The 16,769-nt window shown below is 43.6% G+C and overlaps 1 protein-coding gene across 1 annotated transcript in view; it reads right to left on the bottom strand.

Annotated features, from left to right (window-relative positions):
* The window catches only part of PAH (phenylalanine hydroxylase), a 126,567-nt gene that overhangs the window by 33,266 nt on the left and 76,532 nt on the right, over window positions 1-16,769 (bottom strand). Inside the window, exon 4 of the mRNA XM_063927793.1 lies at window positions 3,374-3,462. Coding sequence (XP_063783863.1) covers window positions 3,374-3,462 — 89 coding nt within the window. The remainder of the gene's footprint in view (window positions 1-3,373; window positions 3,463-16,769) is intronic.

Here is a 16,769-nt window from a genome sequence, read left to right as displayed (position 1 = left end):
AAGTTCATTCATGCAAGTTATTTATCAAAATATGAATAAAGCATGTAAAATAAAAACAAGCCATCCAGTATCAGCTACCAGCAGTTTGGACTAGCACATGCACTCTCCAGCACCAACACCCTCATAATCACCCTCCTCATTAATTATCAGAGGTAGAAAAAAAATGTGGGGGCCCAAACAAACCAAGCAATTTAGCCACAAAAGTGTCAGTCTCTATAGCTCAAGTGCTTGGTTTGTTAAATTGCCTGTCCTTTTTAATTATCAACATAATGGTTGGAGGGAGGGCCCAAAAACAATTCCACCTTGTACAACTTTTCTTTTCATAATGGTGTTAGGAGCCAATGCAGGCAGCACAGTAGTTCTCCACCTCCTTCCAGGTCCTGTCCATCAATAGGACACTGGGTATGCTGGTCCTTGCCTGTTCTAGGAAACCGGGATGCTAGCATGCAGAGAACAGCGGCTGCTCTGTAAGTTTTCCCAGATGGTCTTAAGTAGTTTTAACACTCAGTACTGTTCTTCTAGGTGCAGCTCTAAACCTGCATCATATTATTTAGTCAAGGGGCCTGTCTCTGTTAGAGCATACTGATTGGTTGTAGTGTGTGACAAAAGACAGGCAGGGTTTAGCTTCCTTGTCAGTTATAGTTTCATGCCCTGGTGTTTAGCTTGCTGATCTTGGTGCCTATTGAAAACTCTGCTGCTGCAGTCATGGTATCACTTTGGTGGTCATTCCGAGTTGATTGCTAGCTGCATTTGTTCGCAGTGCAGCGTTCAGGCTAAAAAACGGCAGTTCTGCGCATGCGTATGTGGTGCAATGCGCATGCGCGATGTACGGGCACAACGAACAATGTCATTTTGCACAGGGTCTAGCGATGCATTTCAGTCGCACTGGTTGCCGCAGAGTGATTGACATGAAGTGGGCGTTTCTGGGTGGCAACTGACCGTTTTAAGGGAGTGTTCGGAAAAATGCAAGTGTGCAAGGAAAAACACAGGCATGGCTGGGAGAATGCTGGGCGGGTGTGTGACGTCAAATCCAGAACTGAATAGTCTGAAGTGATCGCAAGCGCTGAGTAGGCTTTGAGCTAGTCTGAAACTACACAAAAAATGTTTGCAGGCACTCTGCAATACAACCGTTCGCACTTCTGCTAAGCTAAAATACACTCCCAGTGGGCGGCCGCATAGCGTTTGCACGGCTGCTAAAGACTGCTAGCGAGCGATCAACTCGGAATGACCCCCTTTGTCCTTCCAGTTTAGTCTACAGTCTCCTGCTCCCTGCATCTCCTGTTCTGTCCAAGTATTGCCTTCAGCGCTGTATCTGAGTCCTGCCAGTAATTCTGCTGTTACCATTGCCTGTTATCTGTAGAACACTACAGCTACTGTCCAGCTTAATTTTATACTCCATTCAGAGGTGAAACTACTGGCTGTGCAGCTAGTGCATTACATTGGGGCCCGCAGCAATGAAAGGGCCCAAAACAGCAGACATTCTGATTGACTCAATATAGTACGCCGGCTGACCAGCTAGCCAATCACTGCAGGCTTGTAATGAAGGGGACAGCTTATGCAGGACAAAGCCAGCCCCCTTTATCCCCTGTATACTGCCACAGTGCCGTCTGCCTTTATCTTTAACCTGTCGCCTTTTATTCTAATCTGATCCCTCCCATTCCAAGGACTAGGCACACATCCTTCTTTCCCTGTATACATCTACCTTTGTTGTCCTCCACCCTGTCACCCTCAATTGCTCTTTCCAGTTCAGAGGATCAGATCTGCCCCTTACTTCCACTCTGCACACTCGTTCTATCCTACTTGGAACTCCATAGGACAGGGAGCTGGTAAGTTCAACTTTAGGGAGGTACTGGGATGCTCATAATGTTATTGTGTGGAGAACTGTAATTATTTAGGGGGTCATTCCAACCCCAACACAGATGCATGTCTACGCAGCAGCTGCATTCGGGTGGCCTGCATTCGGGTGGCCGGCAGCAGTGTGCGACCCAACACCTTGTGAGCCTTTCAACAATATTGGTGAACATTTTAGATGGTCAAAATTGACTGGAAATTACTAGAAAGTAGAGATGAGCGGGTTCGGTTTTACTCAGATTACCCGAATCTCTTTATTGGCTCACGAACGTCACGTGTTTTGGTTAGCCAATAAGAAAAATTCTGGCGTTAAGAACCGAGTAAATCTGAACCCGCTCATCTCTACTAGAAAGTAAAGTTATTGAGGTTACTAATACTGTAGGAGGTGGGCAGGGCATCTAGCTTGGCCACATTTCACATGGGCTCCAGTCCTTGACTCCTAAAATACTCCTAAAAAGGGCACTACAACTGTGTTTTTCTCCATGGAATTTCATCCCCCAAGCAGTTGGAGCTTCATCCATACTCTGGAGAAGATACCAACACTGCTTTCAGGTCTGGAGACCCTTTCTAAGCACCGGAGCTGATCCTGTATCCCTTCAATCATCTATGACCACCTTAGGCCATCCTAGGGCTTGAAAGTTGAGAGAGTGTGCTACTCTCCTATAGCAGAGCATCTCTTTGCTTGTTTGAGCATTAAGCTCTCTACTATAGAGGACTTTTGTCTATGGAACTTGCCTGGCTTCATCGGTGTGAAGCTGGGTGCATGTTGCCCAGGTTTAACTAAGGCAAACTACCCCTGCGTGCATCATTAGAGTTACAGCCCCCTGACTTCCTAGCCCCTGATCCTGCCTATAGTTATAATCTCTCCAGTTGTTGCCTGCTGTCACTGTGAGAAGGATGATGTGTGAGTGTGGTTTATCTTTGCCTCCCAGCTTAAGTCCAGTAGGTGGTCAAGCCAAGTGGTGTAGGTACCTACTGTACAACACTTGACTTGACCACTTACTGAGGTAAAGACTCACCAATCAGTATTTCAGCATCTACAGACAATGATATGGCATCTCAATCCTTGCACATTCAGAAGCACTGCTTTATGCCAGAAAAGGGCTGTGTAGCAGCAGTTGCATAAAGATGTAGACATGTGACCAGCAAAAAGAGTAAACATAGATGCATCTGTATCCGACTCAGAGTCAGGTCCTTAATGTCCTCCAAGCACAGCCATATAGTGAAGAAAAGGAGAGGGAAGTAATAATGACTCCATGGCCATCATAGAGAATGCATTGTGTGGTCTGTTGTAACTGGAATATCCAGTTAGGTTTTATACCCTTTATGGCACATTATTATCTTCAGTCAGTGACTGAGCAACAGGGGGAGCTATGGTAGCAACAGCATTGGGGGACTGCAACTCTTTGGATGCTGCTGTATTCCAATATTCTATGTGATTTCAGAGCAGCTTTATCCTTCTTTTCTCTTTGCAAAATAGCACAGGGGGAAATAAATGTAGAACAATATAAGACATGCTTACAGGATGATCAGCATCAAGTTCAGCTCCATAACTCAGGATTTGATTTGCAAACTTGTCCAGCTCCTGAATTGTCCTTGGAAACCAGGGGACTGAAATAAATGAAAGAACATTGTATTAGACATTTTGAGTAACATGTGAGCCTGATCATGTGACCCGTTGGACTGAGAAGTGATAGGATTCTCTGCACTCCAGGAGCAACAGTCAAATATCCATCATGGAGAAGTAGAAAAGAGACAGAGAGGGATACTGAAAGAGAGAGTCAAATTCCATTTTTTAGGAGAGAAAATGCCTCCCCCCCTCTCCCTCCCTCCTATGCATAGTTTCCTACCCTCCCGCTTTTTGCAGGAGACTCCCTGAAATAGTAGAAATCTCCATGATTCCCTGAATAGTCCAGCACTCTCCCTGATTGCAACTTACCCCTATTATTTAGTTACATTCGGGGTGGGGGGGGGGGGGGGGGGGGGAATCAAAGATACATACATTCAAATGGGATCATCAGTGCCATTTCCCTGCATTGGTTATAGGGCACAATGGTCCATATTGCTACGTGTATTTTAAATAAGGTTTCTCGTGGCCACTTACAGTAGAAGAAACCTCTTGTAAAACACAATACACAAACAAATCCTGCAAAATATCAGTGTCTTTTCTTCAACAAATAGATCTTACTAACTTTGGGGCTCATTTACATTTGGATGTAAGTCCTTTCTATGACACACCTCTCAGATGTAGCAGTAATAATAGGTGTTGCTTTTACAATCTCCCTGAAATGCTTTTTCAAAAGTGGGCAAGTATGCTTCTATGCAATAGTGAAGACTTAGCTCTTTCCTCCTATTCAGTCACCTGGCTTTGCATTTTGGTATTGGAAAAATAAAGCTTTTTTTACATTAAAAAAAAAATTTCCATTGAAAAACATTCGTTCCCCGAAGAAACTTTATTCAATACATTGCATTTTCTCACACATGTAGTGTATTCATTTCTGCAACAAGAGCGATGTTCCTGCAATAGTGCTCCTGGATAAATACAGCCAATATAAAAACTGAGTACCATCAAGCCCACAAACCAATAACTAAACAGAAACATTACAGTAGTTGATATCGCTTATCTTACCATCTACCATAAAACACTACTTAACATTCTGTGTAAGCACACCTAATGTAATACAAACAAACAATTTCTTCCAAAATTCCTTGCATAAAACACTATACATATACTTGGTAGTTCTCCAATTTTTGCAGACAGTTTGCAAACTAATAATGGTTCTCTTGCTTTATCTCCACAACTTATAGAAGAGACAGAATGAGGGAGAGGGAGAGAAAACGTGGTAAAGACAGGCCGGACAATGGAGGAGGAAATACAGGTTCAGTATCCCTTATCCAAAATGCTTGGGACCAGAGGTATTTTGGATATCGGATTTTTCCGTATTTTGGAATAACTGCATACCATAATGAGATATCATAGTGATGTTACCTAAATCTAAGCACAGAATGCATTTATGTTACATATACACCTTATACACATAGTCTGAAGGTCATTTTAGACAATATTTTTTATAACTTTGTACATTAAACAAAGTGTATCTACATTCACACAATTCATTTATGTTTCATATACACCTTATACACACAGCCTAAAGGTCATTTAATACAATATTTTTAATAACTTTGTGTATTAAACAAAGTTTGTGTACATTGAGCCATCAATAAACAAAGGTTTCACTATCTCACTCTCACTCAAAAAAGTCCGTATTTCGGAATATTCCGTATTTCGGAATATTTGGATATGGGATACTCAACCTGTATTGCAAAAATGAATGGAACAAGGGAAAATGCAATATCTGTTACTAGACCTAAACACAAATTCTAGACCCAGCATATTTTGCAATTCTGTATTTATAGATAAACAGGTCTAGAGCTATAAAAAAAATTTGGGTTTATAAAGAAAAATCTAAATGTACAGTATAGAGGACACCTACATCTACGTCTTAATATCATAACTGAGAAAAGTATGGGATTTTAAATAAAATGTATTCTGTAGTCGACAACAACCAATGAGATTGAAGTTTTTAGCAATCAAGTGTAATCAATGTCATAGTCACTATGGATACAATATTGCTCTTCATGGTGTGCTATGTTAGCATTAGTAATAAAGTTTGCTATAGTTGAGTTTATTTTTCTGAACAATGCAAACGTCTTGTGACATGGATATCATAGTTCTCTACTTACCAAGGGGAATTCCAACTGTATAACAATATATCTATTCTGTAACAAAATATCTATCCTGTTATACATGTGAGGGAAAGGAAGTGACTAAACACAAGTGGAATCATTTGAATGGAGATCAGTGTGGATCCCTTACAAATGGTAATGGTTTAAACTGCTCAAATAACAATGCAGTTGTAAACAACTTGGGCAACAAATAACATCTTAGAAAATATGAAACTGTGGTGGTAGCGGCACCTGTTACACTCACTCACTTGCAATCACATGGCTCTGGCACAGCAGGGATGATGTTGGGCACAAACTGTCATGAAGCAAAAAAGCAGAGCTGGTACCTGAAAGCAAGGACATGTGGAAAGGGGAATGGACTAGATATGAGCAAAAGTTTCCAAACTATTCTGTGAAAATTAATATTCACCTTATTCTGCAGATTAGTGCGTAATTCTGCATAATTCTCCAGCAGAATTTGGCTCAACAGAATCTCCCCATAAAGTTCCTTTTAACCCCAATTTACAATATGACTTTACCACATCTGGACTACTCCCTCGTTATAACCCCAACCACAGCACAGAGCAAAATGTAGCAACAACATCATTGCTCCAGCGGGATCCAGTCAGGAGACCGGTGGAAAGCGGCAGCCAGAATCCCGACAGCGAGCGCATGCTTCGGGCCTGGCGGGAACCTTCGGTCACTACACTATTATATTCCCCCTTGAGCTTCATTTCCTCGGCTGACGGGATCCCGACAGCCGGTAATTTAACCGCATACCGCCCCAGCTATATTGCTAAACAGTATTTTCTGAATTTATTGAAAAATTCACAAATACAACAGTCTGCAGCAGTGCCATAAGTACAATGAATGGCTAAGCAAGACTATAGTAGTGGAGAAGTAGACAGGTAGAAACGTTGCCCACAGCAACCAATCACCTTGTCATCAAGTTCATTCTATAAAATAATAGGTAGAAGCTGAGTGGGAGGGGGCCGGCCGGCAGCGTTTGGCCACTGTTTAGGGGTCGTGGTCCGGGCAACACAGGCATGCCCGTACCTTGGGGGGCGGGCCGCGGCAGATGGGTGATGTCCCACGCAGCCGCTGCGACCCAGGCAATGACGAGTAGCTCCCTGCAAGCGCGCAGGAGCTGCACTGGCTGGGAGCTACTCCTACAGTACAAAAGCATTGCCGCTGTGCGATGCTTTTGTACTTGTAAGAAGGGGTAGGGCTTGACATGCGGGGTGGACTAGCCCTGTGCTGTGCGTCCCTCCGCATGTCAGGGAAACTGTGTTAAATTTAGCACATCTACGATCAGGTCTGAATCACCCCCCACAGTCTCCTATTCACATAGTTACGCCTGCAGTATGATGAGTGGCAATTGTATGCCCAGCTCTGGCCTTCCAAAGCTTCAATACTGATTCAAATGTGTATATAGGCTTTATATTAGTCTATATATGTTTATATTTATGTGGTTTGTATATACATTTTATATATAAACCATGTAAATATAAATTTATACAGACTATATAAACCCTATATACACATTTTAATCAATTTAGAAGCTTTTGGGAGGCTGGAGCTGGACATACACTTGCCTCTCATTTCAAGATTCTGCAGGGACTGATGGGCTAATTTCCCTCTGTCCTTGCAGTTTTCAGGAAATTTAAGGATATGCTTCATATAACGCCATTCTGAAATTACGTTATACAGGTTGAGTATCCCTTATCCAAAACGCTTGGGACCAGAGGTATTTTGGATATGGGATTTTTCCGTATTTTGGAATAACTGCATACCATAATGAGATATCATGGTGATGGGACCCAAGTCTAAGCACAGAATGCATTTATGTTTCATATACACCTTATACACACAGCCTGAAGGTAATTGTAGCCAATATTTTTAATAACGTTGTCCATTAAACAAAGTGTGTGTACATTCACACAATTCATTTATGTTTCATATACACCTTATACACACAGCCTGAAGGTCATTTAATACAATATTTTTTAATAACTTTGTGTATTAAACAAAGTTGAGTACATTGAGCCACAGAAAACAAAGATTTCACTATCTCACTCTCACTCAAAAAAGTCCGTATTTCGGAATATTTGGATATAGGATACTCAACCTGTACAAAGCAAGATTTATCAGGAAGGTTAACGTTTTGATGCTTGATGAATAGCATAAAATGTTTAACCACAATAGAGATCAATAGATTGCTCCTAACCGTGTGATATGCAGCGAGGGGGGTGAACGGTGGAGATAATTGCGTTATCTTCTCCGTTAACCCTTTGCCGAATAGCGGGGTTACATAAAAATAGCAAAAACGCTACTTTCCGCATTTTTATCAGAGAAATAAACACCCTGAATAGAGCCCAAACCCCAGCGTAACTTTGCTCATCTCTAGTATGGACACACAAAATGCACATGAACAATGCGAAGTATGGAGATGAGAATCACAGGGGAGAAACAAATAAGAATTAGATAAATTATCGATATATAATAAAGCATTTGAAAAGCAGTATGTAAGCATAGGCACACATATAATATATAATAATATATGATATGTATATCCTGGCATACACACATATATATTATATATGAAAGCATAAAGGAAAATCTAGACAGAAATATTATCAAGAGATTTAATTGAAAAAGCAATGCAATGATCTAGGAAATTCATATTACTCAGTGCAAAGATCTAAAACACTATGTATACACTGTATATACTGTGAGGCAGATGTATTAACCTGGAGAAGGCATAAGGAAGTGATAAAGCAGTGATGATAAGTGCAAGGTGATAAACGCACCAGCCAATCAGCTCCAATATGCCTTCTCCAGGCTTAATATATCTGCCCCTGCATATAGTATTGGTACTTGGGTTCCAGTTGGAAGTAACTTGTGCAATAGCACTAATAATATTTGTAGACTTTCAGTAGGTCATTGAGTAATTAACATCTGCTTATGCACCAAATTTTATGTTAGTTTTGTTGTCGGTGTAAATCCAGGGGAGTAATTTAATATATTTTTCTAAACACACTTACACCATTCAGACCCACATGGCTCCTCTTCATAATCCCATTTAGTTTCCATACAAATATTTTCCTATGAATAGATAATATATAATACTTGCAGTCGACTGTCACTGTACAGTTATATCTTCGCTGATTCTGTCAGTTCCCCCTTATTTGTACAATACAATGCCACAGTTCCATGGAAATTACTATAGATGCTGTTTCAAAGAAGGGCCACAAGATGTCACCATTTATCAAAACGTCAGTTCTCTTATTTGTACAAATACAAGGAATCAGTTCCATGGATATGACTGTAGATGCTGTTTTAAAGAAAAGCCACAAGATGTCACCATTTAACAAGAGTTATATTTCACTGGCGTACATTTTGGAAAATTGCATCATGCATGTTTATTTATTAATCTTGCCATTAGATTAAAAAAAAATCTTACAGTAACCAATAGCAACTAATCAGGTGCTTGATTTAATTGATTTCCAAGTTGCACTAGACAGATACAAGCTAATTGATGGTTTAAATTAATTAATGTACACTATGTAACCAAATAGATTGTAAGCTTGCAAGCAGGGCCCTCCAACCTCTATGTCTGTCTGTTTTTGCCCAGTTTGTTCTATTACCGTTGTTCTAATTGTAAAGTGCAACGGAATATGCTGTTCTATATAAGAAACTGTTAATAAATAAATAATAAATACATGTATTGTTACAAAATTAGTACTAATTTGGGGCCAACTTGGCAATTTTTATTTGCAGAATATCCCCCCAAAACACCCATTTTTTCGGTAGGTACCCTCAAATAATAAGTATCCGTCAAATATATCTACAGGGGCCAGCAGAAAGCTATGGTGGTTGATTTCCTGGCAAATTAACCAAGCTCTGAAAGGCAAAACTGATTCCAGAACTTGGCGCAGGAAGCTAATGCACTCAACACTCGCACATTCACAGTAAGTAAACCACACATGCTCAGTAGTGCCACGGTCCCCAGGAAGTGAAAGTAAAGTGTTCTCTATTGCAGTCACTTTACTTTTACATGTGGTAGGGACTGGCGGTGCTACAATCAGAGTCCCTGCCCCTGTATGTGTACAATAGTACATCTCGGCAGTACATCATTTCTTATTGTAGTCAATAGCGGCAAAAATAAATGCTAATTATCCGGTCTAAGACCTGAAAATTAGTAAATATGCTCCCTTGTGATTGAAATTACCCCCCAAAATACTGTAATATGACAGTTTAGAATTAAGTTATAAGTTTGACAACCAGTGGAAATGGTGATGGTGGAGAAGGAAGATATATTGCCAGTAGGCTACTGTGATAATGTTTCTACTGTGCAGTAACTGGGAGTTCTATCGAAATACCTTGGACATCTTTTGTAATAAGAGCAGAAAAATCTCAGTGTCATTAGAAAACTATCTGTTCTACCCGTTCTTCGCATGGGAGTTTCTGATTTTCACAGTTGTAAATATAAATGAGTGTTAAAAATTTGGTAAATCTAATCTATAGAGATGTAAATTTGAGATGTCTTAATGTAAGTAAATATTAATCCATGGTTCTTGGAAATACCCAAGGAGCACCTGTAGCAGATACGGTAAAAAAGTGAGAGGTCCATTTTTGGAGTTTATTCAATTCTACACACTGGAGGGGCAATCCAAATTTTGAGCCGATTGTCCGTTTGGGCGTTAACATTCATGCAACGCAAGCCACGCATCGGTAATGACGTCATTATTTCAACCCCCTGTTCCAGGGCCTTAACTACACAGGGCACAACTGCCTGCATCCCCGTTCAAGGGGACCACAGTCTGCGGCATTATAATGAGTCAGACTGACTCATTACAAGCCGCCTGTGATGTGTGCTGCCGCCGCAGCGAGGGGAGGAGAAGGAGGGAGGGGGACTACGGAGCTGCAGCATCGCCCATCACAACTGCCTGCTGCTGCAGTCCCTGAGGAAGCAAGATGGAGATTAAGCACAGCAAAACCTGATGGTCACGCCCCTATGCCGGCCCAGCTTTATAGGGACACCTGAACTGATGTGCTGCTGGGCAACAGCAGGTCCTTGCCTGCTTTCCCGGATCACCTCTCCTGGCCAGGTCAGCAGTAGGAGGAGCCTGTTCTATGGTTAGGGAAGAAAAAGGGGCGTGGTCACGGGCGTCCGTGATTAGGCCATGCCCCCAACTTGGCATGGGCACCTGCTCAGTGCTCTCTCACCTTCTGGTAGTTATTCGCCCTGGAGATAAAGTGTGTTTGCGTGTGGTGACTGGAGGGGGAGAGAGTGAGAGAGAGAGAGAGAGAGAGAGAGAGAGAGAGAAGGAACTGGGGGAGGGTGTGACAGTGTGTGTGTGCGCCTGCGCGCGTGTGTGTGTGCGCGTGTGTGTGTGTGTGTGTGTGTGTGTGTGTGTGTGTGTGTGTGTATATAGAGACTGATGGGGAACAGGCTGTGTGTGTGTAGTGAAATAAAATGGATTTTAGCAGCACTTTGGTATTGCATAATGCTTTAAAAAAGTAGCTGCTCCCCCATGCTGTTGTCCAGCGGCACCAGGCTCTAGAGCGGGGACTCCTCCGTGCTGTGGGCTCACCGTAAGAATGGCGGCTCTCTCAATGGCAGGCAAGTCTCTCTCCCTCCCTCTCTCACTCTCCCTCTCTCTCGACCTGCCTAATGTGTAAAAAGGGGGACTTTGCCTGCCATAATGTGTAAAAAGGAGGACTCTGCCTGCCGTAATGTGTAAAAATGGGACTCTGCCTACCATAATGTGTAAAAATGGGACTCTGCCTGCCATAATGTGTAAAAAGGGGTACTTTGCCTGCTGTAATGTGTAAAAAGGGGGACTCTGCCACTGTAATATGTAATAATGGGGACTCTGCTTACCGTAAGGTGTAAAAAGGAGGAATCTGCTGCCATAATGTGTAAAAGAGGATTCTGCCTGCCATACTGTGTAAAAAGGCAAAGGCGTTGCTACCACAGGTGCAGGGAGTGCAGCTGCTATGGGGCCCAGAGCTGAGAGGGGCCCACCTTACCTGTCACAGTTATGTGTTTTATATATATATATATATATATATATATATATAAATATAAATATATATATATATATATATATACACATACATACACATTTACCAATCGGTGGTTTATAGGGGCTCATTCAACCTTTTGCTTTCGGGCCCGCAATATATCTAGTTATGCTCTTGGACCTGATCATTTTAAAGTGGTAAAAAATGAACCGGAGGTCATATTTTCTAATGTAAATTGGGGTTACAGTGTACTGGCAGCCCTACAATGTGACATAAGGTGTACTAAGGCATCACTATGGTTAATAAAATAAACTAAGGCACTATTATGGTTCAGAAAATTAACTAGGGCACTATTATGGGACATAAAATGAACAACTGCTGCGGAGAGGTGTCTCTCTAGAAGCATTGGGACAGGGGCCTCTTCAAAATGTTGCTATGGGGCCCACAGTTCTGGCTATGCCCCTGTAAAAGGGTACTCTACCTGCAGTACTGTGTAAAAGGGGACTCTGCCTGTCATACTGTGATAAAGGGGACTGTGCCTGCCGTAATGTGTAAAAAGGGGGACTCTGCCACTGTAATATGTAATAATGGGGACTCTACCTGCCGTAATGTGTAAAAAGGGGGACTCTGCCACTGTAATATGTAATAATGGGGACTCTGCTGCCGTAATGTGTAAAAGAGGATTCTGCCTGCCGTACTGTGTAAAAGGGGACTCTGCCTGTCGTACTGTGTAAAAGGAGACTGTGCCTGCCATACTGTGTGAAAGGGGACTCTACCTGCCATACTGTGTAAAAGGGGACTGTGCCTGCCGTACTGTGTAAAAGGGGACTGTGTCTGCCGTACTGTGTGAAAGGGAACTCTATCTGGCATAATGTGTAATAGGGGCTCTACCTGGAGTAATGTGTAAAATGGGGCTCTACCTGTTGTAATGTGTGACAGGGGCTCTACCTGGCATAATGTGTGACAGGGGCTCTACCTGGTGTAATGTATGACAGGGGCTCTACCTGGCATGATGTGGGACAGGGGTTCTACCTGGTGTAATGTGTGTAAGTGGCGCTACTATGCAACGTAATTTGAAAAATGGAGGCTACTGTACAGCGTAATATGAATTGGTATTATTTCTCTAGCATCCATAAGGGATATTGGGTGAATCTAGCATGATGGGGTACAGACAGGGTCCAAATGAGCCAGTAATCTTTAAATTTCTTCACTGGGTGTGCTGGCTCCTCCCCTCTATGCCCCCTCCCACAGGCAGTTTAGAAAAAAGTGCCCTCAGGAGAGGTTGCACACTTTGGAAGCTCCAGACAGTTTTCTTCAGTTTCTTTTAAAACTTTATTATTTTCAGTATGCCTCTGTAAGGTGTCAGAGTCGCTTCCCCGCTGCAGGACTACCATCCTGAGAGGTTGTCATACAGCGGGGCACTGTGCCTTAGAGGTCACAATTGCAGCACGCCGCACACCCCTAACAATAGGGGGGTCCACCGGTTCATGGTGCAGCAATAATGCGGGGGAGCCATATGGGACCGTTCTGGGGGGGACCCGCTATAGCCCCCATGTAAGCTCTCAGGAGCAGGGCCCTCTTCCCTCATGTGCTTATCCTTTCTTACTTTAATAATCTTCAACTGCACCAAATCCATCAGTCTTTTGCCACCTGATACTTATTCCAGTGTCATCTGCTGATGTAACTATGTTTATTTACCCTGTACTTGTCCTATACTGTCCTCAACTGTAAGTCGCTGTTTTCCTGTTTGATTATGTGTTTATGTACTCTGTAATTGGGCACTGCGGAACCCTTGTGGCGCCATATAAATAAAGGATAATAATAATAATAATAATAATAATAATAATAATAATGTACACTGACAGTGGTGGTTAAAACTAGCACTTGCTATGATGTTTTTACACTCCTAGGGAAACTTTGCCAGTATAAATATAACTGAAACTCCAGCGCCATTACAGGGGGTGGAGCTTCCTCAGAGCAGTTTTGGCACACACAGCTCCTGTAGACACTCAGGATACGCAGGAAAACTGGTACAAGGGTGTAGCAAAGGGGGAGAGCAGCTATTGTACACGATCTGTGTCCTCTGAAAGGACAAAAATATCCAGTGTTTCACTGTGATATAACCACTTGCAGCCTCACTGGGGCTGTTTAGCTTGGGTTCCATTCTCTCTGTCTCCCTCTCACATACAGTAAGGCAGGCTTGCAATTGTATACTTGTCTTTGTGTATGTGTATATAAGAGTTGTTTACTGTAAACATGGTAAAACACCAATTATGCAGTGTATGTCACACCAGATTCTCTCCCACTACATCAGGTTCCACATCATGTGAACAATGTAGTCAGTCATCGCAGCACAGTGAGGGGACTGGTGGGGGTCAAGAGCCTTCCTGGCTTGGTGCCATAAAATCCATGATGTCAGATATGTCATCTCAGCTCACTGCTAATGCTCAAAAAATTCAACAGTTGCAGCAGGCTGTTGCAGATCTAGCTGCAAGGGAGCCCCCTCTCTCTAGATCAGGACCACAAAAGTGTGGGTTACCTCCTTTACTCTCTGACTCTGATGAGGAGACACAGGAGGAGGGGGAGGAATTGGATCCTGCTATTGGGGATTCCCCTTCTATGCAAGGTATTGAACCCTTTAATCTAGCTATTCGGGACGTGTTAAAGCTCCCTCTAGAGGACGCTGCAGCACAGCAGTCGTTTTTCTTAGCACAGAACAAACTCAGTGTCACTTTCCCTGATTCTGCAGAGTTAGATGACCTGTTTAAGTTAGCCTGGAAAAATCTAGATAAAAAAATACCAAGTGTCAAGATGGTTTTTGCACACTTTCCCATTTGCTCCTAAAGGCTGGAAAATCTGGGAAGAACCCCCGGCTGTTGACGTAGCAGTCTCTCGCCTATCTAAAAAGGCGGTACTGCCAGCTCCGGGCTCCTTTATCATAAAATAAAAATAGAGACTAAACTGAAGTCTATCTACACAGCGGCATGTTGGGCTACTCAAATTCAGGAGGGTCACTCAGGGGATATGCCCCTGGTCACTACGGTGACTCTCCTAAAACACATTCAGGACACTGCACGTGTCCTGTGTGACTCTCTCAAGGAGATAGGCAATATTAATTCTAGGACCACTGCTACGGCAGTGTCGGCGCACAGAGCTTTGTGGTTGCGTCAGTGGAGAGTGGACGCAGTGTCCAAGCGCAGTGTAGAGTCTCTCCCTTTTTCTGGGGATTGGCTCTTCGGGGTGGAATTGGATACGTGGATCTCTAGAGTTACTGCAGTGTTATCCACATTTCTCCCCTCTGGGGCCCTGCTGGCTAGACGTTTCTACCCGGGGCCATCTACCCAGTCCTTTCGGTCTAATAGATTTAGATCTAGGGCCAGAGGTGCCTCCAATGCAGCTAGAGACATCAGAGGTAAGACAAGAAAACCAGCAATCGCAGGTTCTCAGGAGAGCACCAGTTTAGCTTCCACTAAGGCCTCAGCATGACAGTGCCCAGCCACTCCGAGGGGATATCGAGGGGAGCTTGGCTGCGTCACTTCAGCTGCATCTGGGAAAGCTCCTGCCAGGATACCTGGGTACAGGACCTCATCTCTCCAGCTACAAGCTGGAGTTCGACGGCGCTCCTCTCCAATGATTTTTCAAATCAAGCTTACCAGCTTTGGAGGATACACGTGTTACGCTGCAACAGGCCATCCTAAAGATGGTCCAGTCCCAAGTCATTGTTCCAGTGCCACTGCAACAACAGGGAAAGGGTTACTACTCCAACCTGTTCATGGTACCGAAACCGGACGGTTCAGTAATCTAAAATCCTTGAACCCTTACCTAAAGTTTTTCAAGTTCAAGATGGAATCCTTGCGAACAGTGATTGGGGTCTTGGAAGAACGGGAGTTCATGGTCTTCCTGGATATAAAGGACGCCTATCTCCATATCCCAATTTGGCCACCTCACCAGGCTTACCTGACATTTGCCATGCTGAACGATCACTACCAGTTCCAGGCGCTACCCTTCGGCCTGTCCACAGCTCCGAGGGTGTTCATGAAGGTGATGGCGGAGATGATGTTCCAACTCTGGGTCCAAGGTGTCAATATTGTCCCTTATCTGGATGATCTCTTGATAAAAGCGAGATCCAGGGAGCATTTATTGCTCCATATAGACCGCACTATCCAACTTCTGTCCCACCATGGGTGGATCCTCAATTTACAGAAGTCCCACCTTGAGCCATCTCAGCGGCTCCTGTTCCTGGGAATGGTGCTGGATACTGTGGCCCAGAAAGTGTTACTCTCAGAGGACAAAGCGAGAACAATTAAGGAGATGGTCCGAATGGTTCTCCGGCCTACTCAAATATCCATCCATCTTTGCATAAGATTGTTGGGAAAGATGGTAGACTTATACGAGGCGATCCAGTATGCAAGGTTCCATGCCGGAACATTTCATTTGGATCTCCTGAGCAAGTGGTCCGGATCACATCTTCAGATGCACCAGATAACACGGCTGTCACCTCAGGCCAGGATTACCCTCCTGTGGTCGCTGCAGTCCTCCAACCTACTGAAAGGTCGAAGTTTTGGGATTCAAAATTGGATCCTCCTCACGACGGATGCGAGTCTGAGAGGATGGGGAGCTGTCACCCAGGGGGCTCAGTTCCAGGGCAGGTGGTCACCCCACGAAGCCCTATTTCTGATCAACATTCTGGAACTTCTGGTGATCTACAATGCTCTGCTTCAGGCCTCTCCTCTACTCAGGGATCACGCGATCCAAGTGCAGTCGGACAACGCCACGGCAGTGGCATACATTAATCGCCAAGGATGGACAAAAAGCAGGGCCTGCATGCGAGAGGTGTCAAAGATACTACTCTGGGCAGAAAGAAATGCAAGAGCAATGTCCGCAATCTTCATTCTGGGAGTAGACAACTGGGAAGTGGATATCCTAAGTCGTCACAATCTCCACCCAGGAGAGTGGGTGCTCCACCTTCAGGGGTATCAGCAGATCATCGACCAGTGGTGCTGCCCACAAATAGACATGATGGCTTCTTGACTCAACAAGAAGCTTCGTTGGTATTGCTCACAAACCAGGGACCGTTAGGCGAGGGCAGTAGATGCACTGACGTTGCCTTGGCCTTACCGGCTGGTCTACCAGTTTCTTCTGATTCCATTTGCTCCCAAGGG

Source organism: Pseudophryne corroboree, chromosome 6, assembly GCF_028390025.1.
Source record: "Pseudophryne corroboree isolate aPseCor3 chromosome 6, aPseCor3.hap2, whole genome shotgun sequence".
Classification (NCBI taxonomy): domain Eukaryota; kingdom Metazoa; phylum Chordata; class Amphibia; order Anura; family Myobatrachidae; genus Pseudophryne; species Pseudophryne corroboree.
This window is presented reverse-complemented; position numbering and strand designations above follow the sequence as displayed.